We start from the raw sequence: 17,197 nt of genomic DNA on the forward strand, positions 1-17,197 counted from the left end.
CAGTGTAGGTGAGGTGCATTGTGCATCGCAGTGCAAATAACCATGGCTGTAGAACTCAAGTACTTTTCAAAGCACTTCATCAGAAATTAACTCCATAGGGTTTTTTTGGTACAATTTCTATTCTTTATGCAATATGCAGTGGATAAGTTTATAAGCCATTCTGACAACCCATATGGCACATGGAAAAAACTGTCATGTTCTGTGAAGATAAATCGTATCTCCAAACTCCAAATTATAATTTTCTGGAGCCAACCACATTGTCAAAAGAAATTAAACAGATACAGTATACTTATTTCCTGAAGAGTCTTTAAACACCTCCACCAAAAACAAGAGCTGGTGGTGGTTTCTAGAGGGAAACAGGTCAAACTATCACTGCTTTCAAAAAATGCATCGTGTGATAGTGTCACTAAATGTAAATTACTACTCCCTTTTCAAAAGCAAGAGAATTCCAGCTTCTCAGGGAGGACCATGTTTCATTCCTGCCTGGAACCAACAATACTGATTTCACTTCAAAGAAATTAAATACTTCAGGGTCAGAGAGTTTGAAAATCCCACCTGAATGATGAAACATTTTGGTGCTAAGAGGATTGGAAAACAAACAAAACTAAACACTAAACAAAAGCAAAAAAAAAATCAAACAAGCCCCAGAAAATAAAGAAGACATTATCCAGAACAAAGTGCTACAGATGAATATTTTATAATGTGTTAAAGCATTTTTAAAACAACACGTCATACTGACATACTTAAACTTTGGTATAATGCCAAAAACCCTCAGGGTCAACCTTAGTATTTGAATTATAACCTGAAGAATTCAGTGGAATAATGCAGAAATTAGCAGCTTTACAGATTACTGAAAATCAAACATGTCCCAACAGAACATATTTTAAATATTTGTAATCATAAATTATCCATATAATTGATTGCATTATAGGGCCACATTTGGTAATAAAGGGTTAAGCCAACAAGTTTTCTTATTCAATAAAAGAGATACTTTAAAGCTTTTTTCCTTCTTTTTCTCCTCTTGGCATCTTTGGGATTTCTGAATTTTTTTAATTACCCTGAGCCCTCAGTCCACATCAGGAGTTACACTGAAGGTGACTTCCCTGATTTGGCTTATGTTGTGTGTGATACCTGAGAAATGGACCTGCAGCTCTCTTCAAGGGCTCTGGTGTAGCTCCACCACCTCTGCTAGTGATTCTGTGTGTTCTCAGCATTGCTTAACAAACACGAAATGTGTCTTTGAAAGCTCACTTATATCGGGCTGGGCTTGAATTAGGTAATAACACAGACCTAAAGATGCCTTCTAGCAGAGAGCACAGCCCTCTGTTAGGGGAAATAGGCCAAATAGTTTTCTGTGCTAGCTGAGCAAGCAGTCACGGGCAGGTCATGGGGGAGCCCATTACTGGGAAGGGTGGAAGTTGAGCAATAGGTTAGGACTTGAAAAACATGCCTTATGTCTTCAGGGCATTAATGAAAATCTATACCATCCTGAATCCAGTCACCAGTGAGGTTCAAATGCTGGCAGCCTGCTGTTCCCTTTCCTGGAAGGTGGAATGTGATCCCACTGCAGTGGACGACAGCCTTTGCCTTGACTCGATGTCTAGTGCAACATAGCTGGTTGATGCTTGTATTCCTGGAACAGCTGTAACCCTTGCCATAATGCGCTTTAATAACAAGCCTCAGAGTAGCATCTTTTTGCCCTAGGACTTGTGCTTATTGAGAAAGGTTTGCTCTGGAGATTTCACAAATTTCTGTGTCTTTGAATCAGTAAAGCCAAACAAGCAATGTGATAGAATCGTAGGATGGTTTGGGTTGGAAGTGACCTTAAAGATCATTTAGTTCCAAACCCCTTGCCATGGACAGGAGCACCTTCCACTAGAGCAAGGTGCTCAGAACCCCATCCAACATGGGCCTTGAGCGCTGCCAGGTTTGGGGAATCCACCACTTCTCTGGGCAACCTGTTCCAATGCCTCACCACCCTCACAGAAAAGAATTTCTTCCTAACAAACATCTAATCTAAACATACCCTCTTTCAGTTTGAAGCCATTCCCCCTTGTCCTATCACTACAGTTCCTCTCTGACTTCCTTCTAGATCCCGTTCAGATACTGGAAGGTGCTATGAAGTCTCCAACCAGCCTTCTCTTCTCCAGGCAGAACAGCCCCAACTTTCTCAGCCTGTCTTCATAGGGGAGGAGTGCCAGTCCCCTTATCCTTGATGTCAGGGTACAAAGTCATGACCTGGTTCATCTCGCTGTAAGGAAAAAGGGAGCTGTGTATGTTTACTTGCTGGGCAGAGGATGGCCTTTCAGCTGGGGTGGGCCAGTAGTCACTGTAAGAGGCACTGGGGTACGCATGGGCTTCCTGGAAGAAGCCCGGTCTGTTGCTGGAGTCTAACAGAAAGGGCTGCCCTGGGGGCTGGCTGGGGGAACACTGCTGCTGCTGCTGCTGCTGCTGCTGCTGCTGCTGCTGCTGCTGCTGCTGCTGCTGGTGCTCGCTGTACAAGTGAAGCATGTCGGGGGGAAGAACTGTGGACTGCAGCAAAACACACTGCTGAGTCCCCAGGGCCTGTTTGTGCCGAGCACCATCAGGGAGGTAGCAGCTCCTCTGCCCCGTTCCGTGCGTGCCGCAGCTCTCCCGAGGCCAGCTGTGCTCTGGGCACATCCCGCCTGGCGCAGAGGGGAGAGCTGTTTGCTGGAAAGGGTGCCCCGGTGAGCAGGTGTGGTCCAAGCTATGAGGGTGGTGAAGTGAGAACAGCTTGTGCCTGAGGTCACCGCGGTGATGAGGGTTGTCCATCACCTCCCTGTCCCGAGAGGTTTGTACGGACCAGTCATAGCTGTAGGTGCATTTGCCAATGGCCATGGCTGACATCTGCTCCAGGAGCGGCTGGTCTCGCAGTGGCTCTGGCTGTGGCAAGCACTGGTCCAGCCCCAGGTCAGAGGCAGGACCACCAGCCCAGGCGCTGGCTCTCTGCTCAGGATAGCTCCTCTGGGACCTCCCTGAGCAGGAGGAAGGCCCTGCACAACCTCTGGCTTCTTGAAGAGTTTCTGTGCAGGCTTCACAGGGTGCAGGCTCTCCTCTGCTCTTGTACGGTGAGCAGTTCCATCTATCCTCCTCTTTCCCCAGAGTTAACAGGACCTTTGTTTTGGCCCTGAGCTCATCAGCAACTGAAAGCTGAGCTTGACGTAGTCTCTCTGGATGGTAAAATTTGCATTTATTGCCATAGGTGCATTTTTTACCTGAGTAAAAAAAGAGTCAAAAATATCAGACAGGAGTTGTCACTAGCACCACCATCAATTAGCACACTCATCACTTCTCCCCAGCACCAGGCATTTGCAGGGGTGTGATGAGCATGAACAGGGAAAAGAGGAACTGCTATTTTCAAATTTAGTACTGTTGGTCCCAGATTTAAATAATGCTGACATAAATAACAGGGTGAAGCAACAGTGAGAGGAAGTCTCTGCTATTTTGGAAGTGTCTGATACTCATTTATGTTTTGGTTCAGGCACTCAGTGAGCTGGGAGATCTGCTGCTACAGAGGGTTGCTTTAAAAAAATGGCATAGGGGTTTACCTCTGAGAAACCTGCACATTGCTGGAGAGGTGTTGGGAGGGGAAAGGGGGAAAGTGTTTGGATGGCCTTTCCCAAGTGCTACAGCACAAGTTCACAAAGTGAGAAACGTGTGCAGGCAGGGTGGTCAACACAGCCACGGTGCCCAGTTTGGGTGCTGTGTGTAGGCAAGGATGGAGGAGCCCGAAGCAGCTGCTGCCTTGGCTGAGGCTGAAGCCGCTTAAACAGGAGAGGAAAAAGCATCACACTTTAGAGCAGCCCCAGGGTAAGTCCCTACCACACAAAGCAGGACAGCACATGGCAACGTCACTTAGCCGAAGGAAAGCACCACTGGGACGTCAGGGGCAGGAGGAAGAGGAGGGAAGGTTCACAGCATGAGACGAAACCCACCATAGGGGCAAGGCTGCAATTTTTTTTCAGGAAGCACTGGCTTTTTGCTGAGGAAGTTATCAAGAGTAGGTCCATGCCGGCCTAACGGATCATCAGGAGGCATAAACCTGGAAAAGTAAAAAAAGTCACGGATGTAAGCACTTGTCCATGCACACTGGATGTCTGAATGGTGTGCATTTCCCCAAAACACCTGAGCTATTAGGAAACTCAGGAGATGTTAGTATGTACAGACTGAGGAGAGCTCAACTCAGCCTCACAGGCGTGGTGCAAGTGCCTTATTGAAAACCTTCCCCAATGGGATGGTGAAGGGACAGAGAGACCAGTTTCCTGTCTCTCCTGTTCTAGAAAGTTATGATTATGAAAGCACAGGAAAAAGTGCTGTTCTGTCCTGTAGGGGAATTAAAAATACCACCAGCCAGCCTTCTCTCATGGATTTCATTATCTTTCTTATTAGAAATAGAAATTAAAAGATACCAAGGCTTGGTTTAACATTCCAGCTTGAACTGGAAAGAAGCAAAGCTGGTCACTAATACTGTCATTCAAATAGAAGAGTTCACAGAAGAGTGACATGAGAGAGTTTAACACCAAGTAGTAGACTACTCCTGAAGGAGTAGGAACTCAAGAAACAAGATAAGAGAAGCTGCAGTAAATTCCTTTCAGAAAAAGGCTTATTATGTATTCTGCTACTGGTGGGGTGTGCATTGATGTTGGAGCTGACTTGGCCCATAATGTTTAAACTCCAGGTTATGTAACACAAACTGTCTCTTACCTGTTACAGACAAAAGAGTACATGAGTAGTCGCTGCTCAATAAACCATTTCCATTCAGGGTTTTCGTTTTGGAGATCACGGTAGTGGTCATTGGAAACAATGACTCCATCTTTCTCATAAGCAACTTTCACTATGTATCGATCATCGTAGCAAACTACCCTCTTGCCTTTCACCTTCCGAGAGGGTGTGTAGACAAGGATCGATTGCTTTTCAAGCTCTTCAAGAATGTGCTGATCTGATTGCGTGGTTGGCAAAAATGGATGGGGTGGGGCGGGGAGGGGGGGGAGAAGGGGAAGGAAAGAGAGAAACTAACTCATTAAAAATGACCAGGTCTCAATCATCTGCTAAAAACCTACAGGAATCTAAAGATGTTTCAGCACTTCAGGCAACTTACAGTGTTGTGATTTTCAGATGCACTGATATCTGGTGATTATTTGGCAACTTGTAAAATTTGAGACACTCTTTTGACTTTTAAGTCTTACCTGAAAGGATACCTTGAATTCCACACTCAGAGGCATACTGAACCCTTGTAGTGCCCTTTTTACCCCACTAGTTGCTAGAAGGCTCATAACCAGCCCTGGTGAGCTTTATTTGGAGATAAAATCTGTGTGATAAAATAAATAAATAAACTTCTTTTGCTGCTATTGAGAACACTGACTTCTTACCATTCCTGGTCTGCAGGAATGGTAGATCTTCATCTGCAGACACTAAACTGCTGGCACAAATCCTGCAGATTTATTCCCATACAAACTGAATCTCACTCCCCTCCACAGACTTCTGCTGATACATTTCCTTCTTCCAGAAGAGGAACTCTCTTCCATGAGGGTTCCATGTACCTTCTGTATCGGGTAACAGGCTAACAGATAACAGTCATGCAGGAATGAACGTCACTGTCTCCTGGCTGGCCTTAAAAGCTCTGTAGACTCACTGCGAGCTGAAAAACTCCTTCTTTAACTCTGCTGGCAACAACTTGTGCTTGTAAAGCAGAAGGTTCAAAGCAGTGTAACAAATCCTTCTAAGTAATTTTAGCTACTAGCCAGGAGCAGTGAATGGGGCAATGAATTAATGGCTAATTTAAGTGATGGGAAGCCTGATACACAACTTGGGCTACGCTTGTCTTTGCAGGGCAAAACTGTACTGGTTCTTCACACCCCCTCTGTCTCTAAACTGCACCTAATGGTTGCCAAACTATGCCCAGGATGGTGACCTACCTGCAATGGGACTGTCTTGTCGAGGGGGCTCCTTTCTCCAGAGTGGCACAAAAACCTTGATGTATGTGTGCCCCCTCTGTCGAAACCAATCCACCGCCAGCTGAATCCCCCAGCAGGAGAATACCAATTTGTTTCCATGGCTATAAAAAAAAAGGAGGATGATGAGGCAAAGCTTTCATGAAGTTCTCTTTAACCAAGCCAGTAATGAAAAGGCAAAATAAACAACTTTTGTGTCATTCACCGGTTTCCAAGAAAACAACCTGTCAGGGTGCCCTGGTTGGACAGATCCAAACAACTCTTCAGAAGCAGAACCAAAAAAAATTTATCTGAAGCAGTTTGGATGCTTAAAAGAGATATCTCCCATTTCTGTGATCCAAGCCTGTTCCTTCCATCTATATCTACATCTAGATGGACTTGGGTCCTAAAGTACCAGCAAGATATTAGGCCATGTCAAACGCTTCACATGCCTTGTCTGAGGAGTAAGAGTTTCTTCCAGCACCAGTAGAAATCCATCAGACTCTCCTGTGAGAAACAAAGTGTGGGAATTTTGTTCTGTGGTAACAGTGCCATTAGGGACTTCAATGGCTGAAGCGGCTGCAGGTGTGATCACAGAGCATTCAAATGCTGATCTTTTTTGGAAACAAGACACAAACTATGGGGGAAGGAAAACTGCAAGAGGCAGGACAGAAAACATAGAGAACCTAACCCAGGACACCAAAACCAGGACAAGACATCAGTGGAGATGACCACTTCAGGACCACTTTTATCTTGCCCTAGTTGGTGGATTTTGTCTTCATTGCACAGAGAGGTAGGAAAGCCCTAGAACAAGCGTCGTAGAGGATACTAGTAATATCTGCAATAATAGCAATAATTCTGAAGAATTATCAATATTCAGCATAAGACAGAAAACAACCTCAAGAAGAACAATTCAAGGTGATGTTCTTTCTAAGTTTCTCCCCCTCCCTGAGATCTGTTACTGCTTGGCATTCAATTATGTAAAATTTGACTACAGTGCAGTGAATGTGTAAAGGAAGGTAATTTGTTAATTGCCTCTGCACAAGGAAACTAAAATAAACTCTACACGAAGTCCCAAAGGAATTAACGCCCTCACAGTATCTACAGAAACCTCATCCTTGTACTTCGACTTTTCTGGCTAATATCACCACAGTCTCACTCAGGCTTTCACCTCTGGAAAATGCACTTGTAAATTACTCTCTCAATTGCTACACCCACCTACAGTGACAGAGCAGTCAAGGACGATGTTGCAGTCTTAAATGACTCTCCCGTCACCATCCCCCAGGGATTCATCTCTAGACACTGCCTACATCAGCCTCATAACCAAAGCTCCATTTTGCACCCAATAAAAGTTTCCATCCTGAAACAGTGACCACAAATGAAAAATAGCACAATTTGGAGGAAGAAACCTCATTGCCTGTTAATAGATACCAAGGCAATAGGAAGCCTTACAAAAACCTCAGCAATAACAAATGGTCTAAAGTGTTCAACACATCTAGAACAGCTGTTTTGCTTGGTTTTAAAGGACAGGATCTACCCAGGATAGGCATAACATCACCTGGAGAGATGAATTGGAAGCTTGGGTGGCTTTTTCAGATAACTAACTGCCTTTAAAAGGCACTCTAGGTACATCTTTGATGCCATGACTCAAAGAAAGTTCAGCAACAGCCTTCTTTAACATTGACTACTTATATATATAATCCTGTGAGCTTTAGGGAAGCTGTTCTAGGTATACCCCAGGGCAGAAGGTAAAGTACTCAAGCATAAGTGAGTAGGCCAAAAGGTCAAGTGGCACAAGCAAATGAGGCACCTGGAACTGTTTCTTAGCATTATCCCTTAATCCATTTCCTGCTACGTTGCTACAGCCAAACCTGGGGACCGTGAATCTAAACCAGTCCGTACATGTGTGGTGTGCTGCGGTGTCCACACAGTGCCAGTGTCTGCTGTGCAGTGGAACAGGGGACTCAGAGCTCTACATTCTCCCTGTGTGGTCACAGATCAGCTCCTGCCAGTCACTTATGTCCAGTCTGTGGACCATAACTGATATGTCGTAACTCAGTCTCATCTCTCCATCCTGCCAGTACCTCAGTGCATTGCACTTGAGCCACAGACCAGCAGGGCCCATTTCTCAGAAAATGGAGCAGCAATTTAGCATGCAGTAAGTCCTTTTTAAATTGTGCAACTTCAACTCCTTTGAGAGGCAGTTTATGCAAAACAACTCCTTTTGAAAACTGCAAATAGCCCCATCTCCACCCATTCATGACACAGCATCTGTCACAGCTTTGTCAGAAAGGGGAGACCCTAGTGCAGGGCTGCAGTGGCCTAGCAAAGGGCCTTGGTACTATCACAGCTTTTAAACTAGGTGCAAGTGCAAGCACTAGAGTAGATAGCCTCTTTGGTGTGCTGTGAATAGGGTTATGACAGTTCCCTTTTCATATTAGCACAACTCCATTTATTTTTTCCACTAGCCTTGCTAACTGTCCTGCCCACTTCCCATGAACAGGCTGGCAGGCCGGCTAAGTTTCTCATTACATCTGATGGAAACACAAAGTGTACTGAGGCGTTCGAGGATTGAGACTGGCTGAAGGCAAGGTTATTTTCCATTCAGTTTCTATGGGTAAGCTGATTGATGGTTGAGGACTGCCAACTCACATGCTTTATTACCCTGGGGCATATACATCCTTTTCAAAACCTTGCAGTCTTGCAGTGGGCCCTCAATGCCAACTCTGAAATGCTCCAGAAATATCAGTCCTAAGATATACATACAATGCTCGAGACATTTTTCTCCACACAGGTAACTGCCTCTTGAAGCTTTAACTTTTTGATTGTTTCATCCTTAAACTGCTGCTTCTGCTGCACTTCTATGGTTGTTGGTGTTGATGATGATGCAGTTTTCTCCAGCAAGGAAACCTAACATCCTTTTCCCCTAACTTCTGCGAAGAGTCCTTCTCTGTCTGACAGCAGCAAACCAGAAAAATTAAAACAAGGATACTGAAAACACTCACCAGACCCATCCCATTAGCCAAAGTAAATGCCATTCAGCACCATTTTGAAAGGCATCCAGGATAGGAAAGCAGCTCCTCCCAGGCTGTGCCAGTTCAATACCAGCTGAACTGACAAGCTCAATAGTTTCCTCCATCATCCAAGTAGTCTTTATCAAGACAGATGTTGGGATGTCTAAGAAGACCTGTAAAACTTTGCTTTTCTGAAACTCAAAACTGCTTCACATTCCTCTAATTCCTTTTAGGTGAGATATTAGGACTCCAAATCAGAACACCAGCCTTCAATAACCTATCAGGCAAACACCTCTTGGACTCATGCTTCGGAATTTATTCTAGGAAAAAAAATTAAATTTTACATGCCACAAGCACGTGTGGCTTCTCAAAAACCCCTTTTGGTGGGCATGTGGTCTAGGAAAGCAATACAACGTGCTAGCTCAAATCATCCACTGCACATACCTGTAATGCTCTGTTTAAATAATCTCTGTCTAGTGAGCTCCCATGCACAGGCTGGCACAGAATGATGATCTCAGAGCTTTCCCACAGTACTCCAAGCTCAACACATGCCCTATTTCATTAGCTACCAACATACTCTGGGCCTCCTGCTCAGTGGCAAGAGCGCATCTTCTGTCATCTTGGAAACAGTGCTGTCCTCTGCCTTGTCCACCTCTGCCTGTTCCAAAAAAAGCCCTGGTAAATCATTGAGGACAAGGTTGTGCCAGGAGACCGGAGAACAGCGTACGTAACCAGTCAGGGGTAATGCCCCTGGCACAATGACAGGGTGGGTGAGCAGCTCAGCCGTGCTGCCTGAGCGGGTGATCAGTTCTTCTGCAGAGAAGCAAGAAGGACACCTCCAGAAGGGGCTAGGGTAAAAATGCAAAGTGGGGCAGGAGGTCCAAACACCTGGCTACCTGAGTTCATGGCCCAGACAAGGCCAAGCACTTTTGCTCTGGTGTGTATGTCCCACTCCTCGTGAGTCACTCTGAGCAAGAAACCCTTGTTTTCAGCGGGGATTTCTGCCTTCTCCCAGAAGGTGGCATAATTTGCTTAGTCTACAGTTGCTTTGGATGTGCTTGTCCACTTTGCCCTCTAACCAGAGGGGCTGCGATCTCATCTCACCTCACAGGATAGCAAACAAAAGGAGGAAGCCTTCCTTTGCCCTGTCCCAACCTGCAGGGACAGGCTTGGCCCTGCTGAATGCACAGCGAAGTTAACACAGAGGGATAGCCAGTGCATCCTGGACTCTTGACTCCTGGGTTCCTTTGCTGTCCTTACTGCTTGGGTAAACAGAAGGCAACTCACTGCTGTCTTTGGACATCCCATCCACAGGGACATGCCAGGTTCCCCATCAGTAAGACTTCTTTCACAGTGCCAGGGCACTGTTTAGGAAATGTAATTGGACAGGATGGGTTGATGTAGCATTTCACAGAAACAGAGTTATTAAGGAGGAAATGAGTCTATTCATTCATTGCAGGTCAACTATCAATTCCCTGATATTTCCATAAAACTGAAGCCAAACCTAAACCCAACAAAAAATATACAAGCTGGGAACATTTTTGGGTTTTAATTGTAAGTCAAAACACTACACCTGTGATGTTGTTAGGAACCACAGTCACCTGTCTTTATTTCCCCTCTCCTTCTTAGGATAGTTGACTGGTCTGATTATCTGTTCATCAGTTTTTCCTGGAAACTTCTCAGCATATAGGTTCAGAAATCCTAGGTACCCATTTGAAAAGGCAAGGAAATTCAATGGTGAACTAAAAGGGAGAGATACTGCCACTAACAGTAGTGGTTAGCCAGCTGTTGCCTTATAAAAGGTCAGTGAGCCAGTGATTGCATGTGACATGCATATTTATGGGCATCGAGACATCAAGAACCTGTGCATCACCCAAAGAAAAGGAATAAGTGATCGTTCATACATTATACATCAAACACATTAACGCACCTCTCACCTGAAGAATAAACATTCTTCAAGCCATCAGCTTTAAAATTCAAAAGCTTCAGAGGAAGAGAGATATCTTTGAGGAAACGGAGCTTACCTCATTGCAACATTGCTGCCATCAATCACAATGGGTCTCAGGGAATCGGAAGAATCACTTTCGTCTTCTCCAAGTTGCTTCAACCCTGGTGTAGTGCTACATGATCCACGGGCAACAAGTCTTAGCGGGGAAGGCTGAGCCTGGTTCTCCAGAGCTTGAGGTTTACTCCCCATGCGAATCAGTTCTTTCAACACATCATCCTCAAGGGCCTCTGGGCCCAGGTTCTCCAGCACTTTGCAGATGTCCTGCTTACCATAGCCCAGCTTGCAGAAAAGATCCAGCTTGCTCTGGTTCACTTCCACCCCTGCTGCAGACACTTTTTTGGAGCGTGGTGGTACCGGTTTGCTAGAAATTGAACTGGCCACTGCCATCTTAGCAGGTGTTTGCATCCCTTTAAACCCAGTGCTCCTGTCTCCCTAGAGTTGTCCAACAGGCATCAGCTTTAGGGAGGAAAAGATTAGAAACAACAAAATACAAGTGTTAAGGAAGAATGGGCAGTAATCTCAGTTATTTGCCTAGTGCACAACAGCAAAGAGACCATCAGATCAGCTGTCTTCTCTCTGAGGAGACCATCCAGCCTTCTCTCAGACTTACAGCATTTTTCTGGTCCACTCTCATTTATAAAAGCACCGGAGTGTTCCATACGATGTTTGTCACTCTCCAAACATTATGTCAGACAGGTGTCAACTTAATTCATGAGCTACGCCAGCCTGTCTCTACACAGACAGCCTGTATGCGTGAATTGGTTCTTCAGACTTACCTCACAGGAAGTGATATCAAGGACGGTGTAACCGGGGGATTTTCAACTTGCTCAGTGTGGTTTGTCAGCCAGAGATAAATATCTGTCAGATGTTATTGGATGCGCTCAGATGCCATAGCAACTTAAGAAGTATAGCAAGTTTTATCCAGTGATTTAAGGAAACTTGCTGTGTGCAAGGTATCTGGGAACTCTGAACATTTTTTATAGTTTTGTCTTTCCTGGCACGTGTCTGCCTCTATGCACACAAGCATATGTTATGAAATTCTGTCACTCATCTATTCTGATAATGACTGACTTACTCTTTTCCTGTTACTTGCTATTTCAGTGAGGGCTTTTATATTCAGAGAAGCAGCTTGTTTTTTGAAAGCTCTCAGGGCAGTGCTTGGAAGCAGGCAATAGGCAATCTGGAAAGCAGTTTCAATTTCACTTATATCTATTGTCAAGATAAACTGGTAATTCAGAAATGAGTGTGCAAAAGTAGCAAAAAAGTTACTTCACACTTCTCCAGAATGGCACTATCTATGTAAGTTTCACTACCCAGTGACAGAAGGTGATGGGCAGCATATGCAGGAATACCCTGAACTGCTTTAGCCCAGCAAGTGTGACACAGAAGGACATACACAGTGACCACTCATTCATCAAGCCAAACATCTTCAGTCACTGCTGGCATGCTTGCACTGGAGCTTCTCCTGCCACATCACTACAATTATTGGTGCTACCTGGATAAAAGCTGTGGCTGGTTCTTCTATCCACATGTGGGTGACCCTGCTCCCTTTGCTGGTTGCGATCAGCAAATGACACAGAATTAACTGACCAAACAACTACCTCAGTGACGAGCCCAGAGCCATAACACGTTGTAACTACTAGCTCCCCTTCCCAGTCTGCCAGCCATTCCCTGCCCAGCAGCCGGCCACCCCAGGAGCTCAGAACCCAAAACCGTGTGGAGGAAGGCACAGAGGTACTGGAAACAGGGAGCTGAGAGAGGAGTCAGAGTGAAGCTCCTACCCAAGGCATAAGAGCCCCACTGGGCTGTGGGGAAGAAATCCACATTGTGTTTAGTTAATTTAAAACTGTTTAGTTTGGCAGGAAAGCATGATAATTACTTATAACCCCACCTTATACAACTTTGACCTTTACTTTTCTAAATAGCTTTATAACTTTCAGGTGTTCTGTGGAAGAAATTTGGCAATGATGTGAAAAATGAGAAACTGCATCAGTAAAATAAAAAATACCTTAACTATGTTATAATCATAAGTGTAAAGCAGTTGCCATGTGTATTTTTCCACCTAAACTAAAGCATTGCTTATTTTTTAGTCAGCGACTGTTTTTCCTCACAGTGCACTCCATAAATACAACCATTTTTACATCTAATCCCTGTTTTTAATTCATTGACTAAAGATGACAATGTAATTGACTGCTTTTTCATTATTGAAATGGTTTCTCAGCTTTGAAATAGCTATTCACTGAGCTGAAATACATGGATGTACCTAAATATAGCTGAAGCCATCACATCTGGGCTAGCAGTGGTCAGTGGCTCAAAACACTTAATGTGTAGTACTTGACATGGACATCACTCAGGTCACCCTTCTAAAGAGGGAATTACAGGACAAAAATATCACTAGCTTACATGTTAGTAAACAGTCAGTAGTGTGCCCAAGTCCAACAGCTCAGTTGGTTGCTTGCAACCAGCACAAAAGGAGAAACTGTCCAGCTTTTGCTATCACAAACAGGCTATAAAATCCCATTTATAAACTTTTTGACCTTAGTTTTCAAACTACTTAGATTTCCACCTGCCATTTTCCTCCCTTCATCTCAGCAGATCCCATTGGGAAGCTGTCCTTGTTTTCACTCCACTGAAAGCTGAAATCTTCTCATTTCCTGGCTAAATTTATCCACAGGTAATGGTGGGCCCATCCTGTGTTGTGGCTTAAAAACCACCCATCTCTGTCTGTTGACCCCTTGTTGTGACCCCAGGAGCACACACACACACACACACACACACATAGAGGAAATGGCTTTAGTCAGGTATCCAAAATTCTATTTTAATCTTAACATTCTAAAATGTTAACTTTTAAAATCTTAACTATTTTAAAAAGTACTTCTGACCAAAAAAATCAAAAGACCTCTTATGGTCTTCTGTCTTTCTTTTATTTTGACAGATTTTTTAAGATCAGAAAATAATCATTTGAAAAACTTTCTTAAAAAAATAGTGGCAACTACTACATATTGAATTACTCTAAAGAATAATTTTATCTTGTTCTTCCAACAGGTGTTTGCTCTACTTGTGACCAGTCAGAGCAGGACCTGGTGCCCTGCAGGTGTGTGTTTGAGCAGCACCTTCAGTGGCCTCAGGCCACAAAACCACCATAAAGACCAGCTTGACTCACAGGGAGCTAGGACTCCTCAAAGCCCCTACCAAAGCCACATCCTGCCTGAGCACAGGCAGAGGGGACACAGCCCCAGACAGACCTGGCACTGGTCTAGGCAGAGCAAGTTTAGGTCTTCTCTAAAGTAGATGTGTGTGCTGAATAACACAAAGACTGCAGCAAGAGCTCCCTGCTATGGTAGTGTTCCCCTTCTCACCTTAGGTCTGGACCACCTCTTCTTCCTCCTTCACCCCTGAGAATAACGCTGCAAACCACCTAAGACAGCCCATTCAAGCCCTGCAGTATTTCTCGGAAAGGAAATGCTCTGCTTTCAGAAAAACAAGAATTTTGACTTTCACAAATCAGAGATGTACATAAACTCTTAATAACAAGACCAGCCATTTGTTGTTTTGATGGCTGAGATCTGCCTTTTTCTTCCCCAACCTCACTGCTCCTTCTGCCAAAAATAATGAAGCCAAACAGCCCAGAGAGCGAGGTGTACTCACAGGTAACCCCAGTGGCTCTGCACCTTACCTGACAGCTGTTCTTTCTGTGCCCAGCAGTACCGTCCCCCCACCTGCCAGCCAGGAGCTGGATTCAGAGCAGTACTGGCCTCACAAGGAAGTCACCACCTCGTATTTAGAGGCTTTATGGCAAGGCTGATGTCAACTGAGAACAAACAAGTGCAGTGAGTAGGAGAGAACTCATTCTATAGGAAGGTTTTACTTCCTCATTTGGCTGGCCAAGCTCTCTTTTAACTGTACGGTTTGATAAACTTTCACTTCAGTTTTCAAAAGGGAAAAAGAAAAAAGAGGTTCCCAACACATCTCAGTTCTGAGTCACAGGCAAAGATTAGTCAAGCCTACTCTGGCAGGAATCCATAATGTGAGGCAGTAAGAACATGGCATATGAATTCTGGGTCAAGTGAAAACTTTTGCCACCAGGGTTGCTCTACCAAGTTAGGGTAGCCTCATTCCCATTCATCTGGCAAATTTCTGGCCTTCAGGGACACATGAAAAAAAAAAAAGAATTTAAAAAAAAATCAACATTTTGCTTAGCACCTGATATTGCAAAGCCTCGTTCAAACATCTCCACGTCTGAGGGAACCTGGTCTGGGAGACTACAACAAAACATGAAAAATTAAACAACCCCCTCTAACCTACTGGCGCTTCAATCAAAAGGCTACTTCAGAGACACAGAGCCTGTCCACAGCAAAGACTGACAGGCAACTTCCCAGCAGCAACCAGAGGTTTTCCTCTGCTTGTTCCTTACCTTGCTGAAAAGAAATATGCCCAAAATCCGATTTTGGGCAGCAGGAAGGGTTGAAGACTCAAGGAGGGGTTAACCTCTGGGACCATTTGGATGCTGCAACCAGCTCTTGCAAGTGCAGTGCCCTCTGCCTCCGGGGCCAGGGAGGGTGGGGGTGCCCTGCTGTGGAAGGAGAGCACCTCTGCCGTTGTCTAAAGGTGACACAACAGAGCAGGGTTGACCTTTCCCAGTCAGAAATCCCTCCCTTACTTGCGTACTTTGTGGGAGGAAGCAGGGTGGCCAAACCCTTTGTAGTGGTATCCTGTTTAATCCAAAGACTGATTGCTGGTAGGCAAACCTCACCATTCATTTCCAGATGGTTCCAGTAGATGGTTATGCCTTTGCATTACACTCAGGGTCCTGGAAATTCTTTGGGATCCAGGTTGCTCTGTTGTTGTGTAAAGCAGTGCCCAGGCAGTCACAGGATAAAGAGGCAGCACACCATCTATCCTACTGGCACAACACCTCCTCTGATCCACAAAGGTCTGGCTGGGTAGGTTAGTGGATATGGAAATAGGGGAGTGTTCCTAAGATCACATAACTAAAGAAACATGTTAGTTTGCTGCTGCCCAGAAGACCTATAAACTGAACAGCCACAGCCTTTGACTCCACACCCCTGGAGAGGAAGGATCTTCTTTGCTCCATTTAAGCTTGCAGAATGCCATACAACCACACTACAAGACCACTATGAAGCAGTACTATTGGAAAGGAAAGTTGCTGCATTATTTATAATCCAGGTAGGCAACAGAGCAAAGCATACAACATTGCACAGTATCATTTTAACCCTTATTTCTCACTAAAATGTTTTCTTTACTGCATAAATAGGAACAAAACGGAGCTTATAAAAAGAAAAGAGAAGTCAATTAGATAAGACAATTTCCATTTCTAACGAAATGACTAAACCCATCTACTGTAAAAAGCCATGAGGAAAAGACCTCAATATCAGTCCAATCGTAGTCAGCCAGGAAGGCCATTACCCAATTCCTGAAACCTGTTAAGAGCCTTTACCAAGGTGGTCACTGGTTGACAGAGAGACCATGAGAAATAAAGGAGCATATTTAATTTTTCAGATGGCCTCAAACCCCTTCACTCACCAGGACAGATAAACATTTGAACACCCAAGGTTTCATAGACGTTTGCTTTCTCTGCTGTGCTCCCTTGTGCTGACAAGCATGCTGAGTTTTCCCAGCACAGATTTATTGCTGCTCAAGGCTGTTGTTATGTTGAAGAGGGAAAGAGCTGCAGTGAGAGAGAGACGTTTTCAGAGGGGAAGATCTCCCCACTCATGGATATTCTGATGCAGAACCTAGGACTGTAGGATGTAGTGGCTTGTGAAACAACCAGACCTTCACCAGAGAGAATCACTACCAATCTCAAAGTGGGACAGCTTTTTGTGGCAGCTCCTGGATGCTACGTAGAGGACCAAGCATGACTTTCAAGGTGGCTTCCTGTGCAAAACCACTTTCCTGATGGTGTTAGACTTCAGTATGAAAAAAACACTCTCTTGAAACTGGTACTGCGGAACACCTCAGGTGTTTTGGTCTGCACAAGCCAGTGAGCTATTTGCTTTGCTAAAGGAAACAGACATTATTGCATCATCTCAAGAGAAAAGCCTTATCACCATCTTCCTCATCTGTAAAACTCCACCTGCTGGGAAAATCAAACAAGTGTATGTGGCCATAGTATCACAGTGAAAATTCTTTAGCCCCTAACCAGCATAAGACAGTTGAGATAAAGCAAGTGCTAAATCAAATGCAGGTCTATTGCCAGGAAT

The 17,197-nt window shown here is 44.6% G+C and overlaps 1 protein-coding gene across 2 annotated transcripts; it reads right to left on the minus strand.

Moving 5' to 3' along the window:
* Positions 1-221: 221 nt before the first annotated feature.
* ZC3H12D (zinc finger CCCH-type containing 12D) lies at positions 222-15,510 on the minus strand. 2 transcript variants are annotated; one of them, XM_050316546.1, is made up of 6 exons: positions 14,650-15,510; positions 10,990-11,429; positions 5,937-6,076; positions 4,726-4,960; positions 3,957-4,063; positions 222-3,236 (listed from the first exon to the last, which is right to left on the minus strand). In XM_050316546.1, the coding sequence occupies exons 2-6, from the start codon at positions 11,376-11,378 to the stop codon at positions 2,182-2,184; spliced, it is 1,926 nt and encodes a 641-aa protein (XP_050172503.1). In that variant the 5' UTR covers positions 11,379-11,429; positions 14,650-15,510; the 3' UTR covers positions 222-2,181. The 2 variants fall into 2 exon arrangements, with proteins under 2 accessions (XP_050172503.1, XP_050172502.1); XM_050316545.1 differs by lacking the exon at positions 14,650-15,510 and having other exon boundaries at positions 10,990-13,769.
* Positions 15,511-17,197: the final 1,687 nt, after the last annotated feature.

The sequence above is a fragment of the Myiozetetes cayanensis genome, unplaced genomic scaffold (assembly GCF_022539395.1).
Source record: "Myiozetetes cayanensis isolate MyiCay16 unplaced genomic scaffold, myiCay2020 scf2-11, whole genome shotgun sequence".
Lineage (NCBI taxonomy): Eukaryota > Metazoa > Chordata > Aves > Passeriformes > Tyrannidae > Myiozetetes > Myiozetetes cayanensis.